The sequence below is a fragment of the Cynara cardunculus genome (genome assembly GCF_001531365.2).
Source record: "Cynara cardunculus var. scolymus isolate 2C chromosome LG 2, CcrdV1, whole genome shotgun sequence".
In the NCBI taxonomy this organism is placed as follows: Eukaryota; Viridiplantae; Streptophyta; class Magnoliopsida; order Asterales; family Asteraceae; genus Cynara; species Cynara cardunculus.
Genome location: NC_037529.1, coordinates 48,802,227 through 48,805,922, shown reverse-complemented (window position 1 = coordinate 48,805,922; position 3,696 = coordinate 48,802,227). Strand labels below are relative to the sequence as shown.

The 3,696-nt window shown below is 30.3% G+C and overlaps 1 protein-coding gene across 1 annotated transcript; it reads right to left on the bottom strand.

Annotated features, from left to right (window-relative positions):
- Positions 1-1,127: 1,127 nt before the first annotated feature.
- Positions 1,128-3,609, bottom strand: LOC112507048 (probable glycosyltransferase At5g03795). Its single transcript, XM_025111445.1, has 4 exons — positions 3,303-3,609; positions 2,655-3,000; positions 2,255-2,563; positions 1,128-1,635 (listed from the first exon to the last, which is right to left on the bottom strand). The coding sequence occupies exons 1-4, from the start codon at positions 3,560-3,562 to the stop codon at positions 1,264-1,266; spliced, it is 1,287 nt and encodes a 428-aa protein (XP_024967213.1). The 5' UTR covers positions 3,563-3,609; the 3' UTR covers positions 1,128-1,263.
- Positions 3,610-3,696: the final 87 nt, after the last annotated feature.

The following is a 3,696-nucleotide window of genomic DNA, read 5'->3' as shown; positions in this document are numbered from 1 at the left end:
AAATAATTATAATAAAAAAATAAATTAAAGAAATTACATAAAAAATGAAAACTTTTAAATAGTTGATTTGATATTAACATTGATATATTTTTTTCAAATTTATATTTTATTCAAAAATAAAATCATTATTGCTTTCTTAAAAACACATAATCTATACTATATTATAAACATTCGACAAAAACTCTTAAAAATCACTTTTTATTAATGGATATTACTTAAAACTCAAGATTGCATGTAGATTGTGCGTAAGTACAACTTATTAAAGCTCCATATCTGAATTCGTGTAACTAACTGCAGATAAACTTAATCAAATACATGATAAACATCTCATTTTAAATATAATAAATCTAAAATATAATTAATATATATAGTCATTTAGTTTTAACAGAATACTTAATTATTATCTTTATAAAATGTTATATTATTAAACCAAAAATAAATTATTCCGTTATTAAACTTAGATTGAATTATTAAAAAAAATAAATTAAAGAAATTACATAAAAAATGAGAACTTTTAGATAGTTGATTTGATATTAACAATGATATTCTTTTTTCAAATTTTTATGATATATTCAAATTTATATTTTGTTCAAAAATAAGATCATTATTGATTTCTTAGAACCACATAAAATCGTATTATAACATCGATAAATACAAATAATAAAATAGAACATTAAAATCGAGATATGTCTCGTTGTATTGCACGAGTACTTTTTTAATATTTATAAAAGCAAATACAAGATATATGTAGATAACTATATAAATAAGAAAAGCCTTTTAAAAAGTACATGAAAGTTATCATAAAAGAAATTGTGTATTCAATAAAATAATGTGTTTATTCTAATTGGACATTTGGCCCAAATGAGAAGCCAAAAATCAAAGCTTACCTCAAGCGCCTATCGGCGGAGATGAAAATCTTGATGCAAAATGTCAAGGTGTCGACACTTTAAGAAACCATGGAGGAGGCTTAACTGATGGAGGATGATCTTGTTCGAGACAGAAAAGAAAGAGCATTGTACATTGAAAAAGTTAATATTTTGCACCTTTATTCAACATCTGTCAAACAAGTTTTTTAAAAACATCAATGTATTATTTACTTTTGGCCTTGAAATGCAGAAGAAAATTTTGAGCGGAATAATTTTATCTTATAACGAATGTAACAATAACTATATTTAGTGTATTTTTTTTTTCCAACTCTCAACGAGTGATTCATAAGGAGCTCAAATATACACAATCGTGATATCGAAAAGACCAACCAAACCATTATGATTGGTCGTTGATATCTCGAATGTGAGTGTCGAGCCTTCTAAGCCAAATCGAATGAAGTATCATATGAAAAACATCGTATCTTTTCGGAGGCAAATTCACCACAAAATGCTTTCGAACTTGAGCACCATTCTTTTGCAACCTTAAATACTTCCTCTGCGGTATCGCCATCAATATATCCTTCAATTGGGGGATCTGGCTTGTTGGAATATCGACCGAAAATGTATCCCAATTCAAAACGTCGCTAAAAGGTTTTGCATAATTGTCCTTGACAAGCACGGGGACGCACCCCATATAAAGAGCTTCAACCATTCGAGGGCTTGCAACTTCCCACCCGCTAGCACAAATGCAATACTTGCTCTTTCTAACCTGTTTGTATCACAGTGAATAATTATTATAGTTCCATATCGATTAGATTTTGATATTATTTGCTCAATATATCTTAGCATCTCCCTTCTTTGCTTAAGTGATTTTTTGTAGAATAATCTAATGAGATTCGACATATTTTCACAACAACATCAATTTCAAAGTAAAAAAAAAAACAGACACTACAACAAAATTGGTTTTATAAGATGACAAAAATGTCTGAGTGTTCAAATAAACTCCTTTATAGGATTTGAATTTATAGGAAAAATGTTACAATAAGTTTATAAGACTTTTATGGTCATCTTAACAACTTAATTTTTAAAACACTTTTAAAATAAAGTGTTGTATTAGCTTTTTATATGACACTTTTGATAAGTGTTTATTAAACACATAATTTAATGTGACACTTTTTTAAATAATCATCATATAAAAAATTAAAAAGACGTTTTCTTTTAACATGTCCTAAAAACTTATTAAAATGTCCAAAAATTTAAATAAAACTATTGCAACACAATTATTTGTTCCTATAAAATCAATTCTTATATATAGCGAGACTCAAGTTAGTTTGTTACTATATATAAAATCAAGTCTTATAGTGAGACTCAAGAATAAAAAGTACTACCTGTTGATAGTAATCGTCTCCCTTTGGGAGGTATTTCTGAATTTTAACACCGTCTTCAGTCTTATTTTCCCAATGTTTGAGAAGTACCTCTCGGATGTATCCATGGACGCCACCGGAGAAAAAGACCAAGATCGTTCTTTTCGAAGGGGAGGGACCGCCAAGTAAACCGTTGGTTGTGCCGTGTGGGAGGTAGATTTCCGGGATTGAGACATCTCTCGAGAGTTTGAACCCTTCGGACGTATTTGCATTGCATAAAGCACGGATCGAGTTTTTGAACAGGTAAGGAACCGATTTCGATATGCTAGGCCCCTATAAAAAATAACATCACATATCGGTCAGGAGCAAAGGGCTTTGGTTATAGTTTGTGATAGAACTAATGAATACATGATACAAGGTGTACCCAGTCGTGGCATGCGAGCATGAAGTGATCGGCTCCTTGGCTTCGGTTCCAGTGAGGATATTTGTGGTTGATGACAGTGATATAGTCACGGACCGTATCGTACATAGGACTCCAATCATGGGATCCTACTATGTAAACATAGTTGATAAGTGTAATGATGCTAAAGGGAAGGAAATAAACATGAGCTTTTTGGGGATCTTTGGTACGAAATCGACTGATTTCCATGTCGTTGATGAAAATCCCCTCTAATCCCAGGATTCCATAGCAAGGTGCAGTGTGAAATATTGGAGGATCTCCTTCTTCGTAGACGTAAATCTTGAAGCGTTTTTCCATTTCCAAATAACTCCTGCATAGAGACAAAAATAGCAAAAACAAATTTATACATTTCCTGTAATATATATATATATATATATATATATATATATTAATTTAAATTATAATATATATATATATATATATATATTAATTTAAATTATAATATATATATATTAATTTAAATTATAATATATATATATATATATATATATTAATTTAAATAAAAAGAGGATGTTGTGAGGAATATTATATTGGGTGGCGGTGGGTTGAAGCAACCTAACAGCGTTTCTATCACGACACAAATTCAAAAATTATTATGGAAGCAAAACATACCTGTGGAAGGAATTAGGGTTCCAATAAGCTGATCCAGATGGGACATAATCTGGATCTTCACTCGACTGATTTGTAGCTTTCTTGATTGCAGCTCGAGCATGAGCTAAACCTGCTTCAATTTTCTGCAGATTGCTCTCTTGTTTTTGGCTTCTAATTGAAGTAGAATCTGTAGGAAAGATGGAGATAGCAAATACAGAAATTATGATCAGCCATGGAAGCCAACACCCTCTCTGCTGCTCACTGCATATCTTTGCATCCATCCTCTTTTTCTTTTGTTCTTCTCCTTCTCTCTCTCTCTCTCCTCTCTTCTCTCTTTCTATATATATACATATACATACATATATATACATATATATGTGTGTGTGTGAAATTTTTTAATATAAGAATATTATCA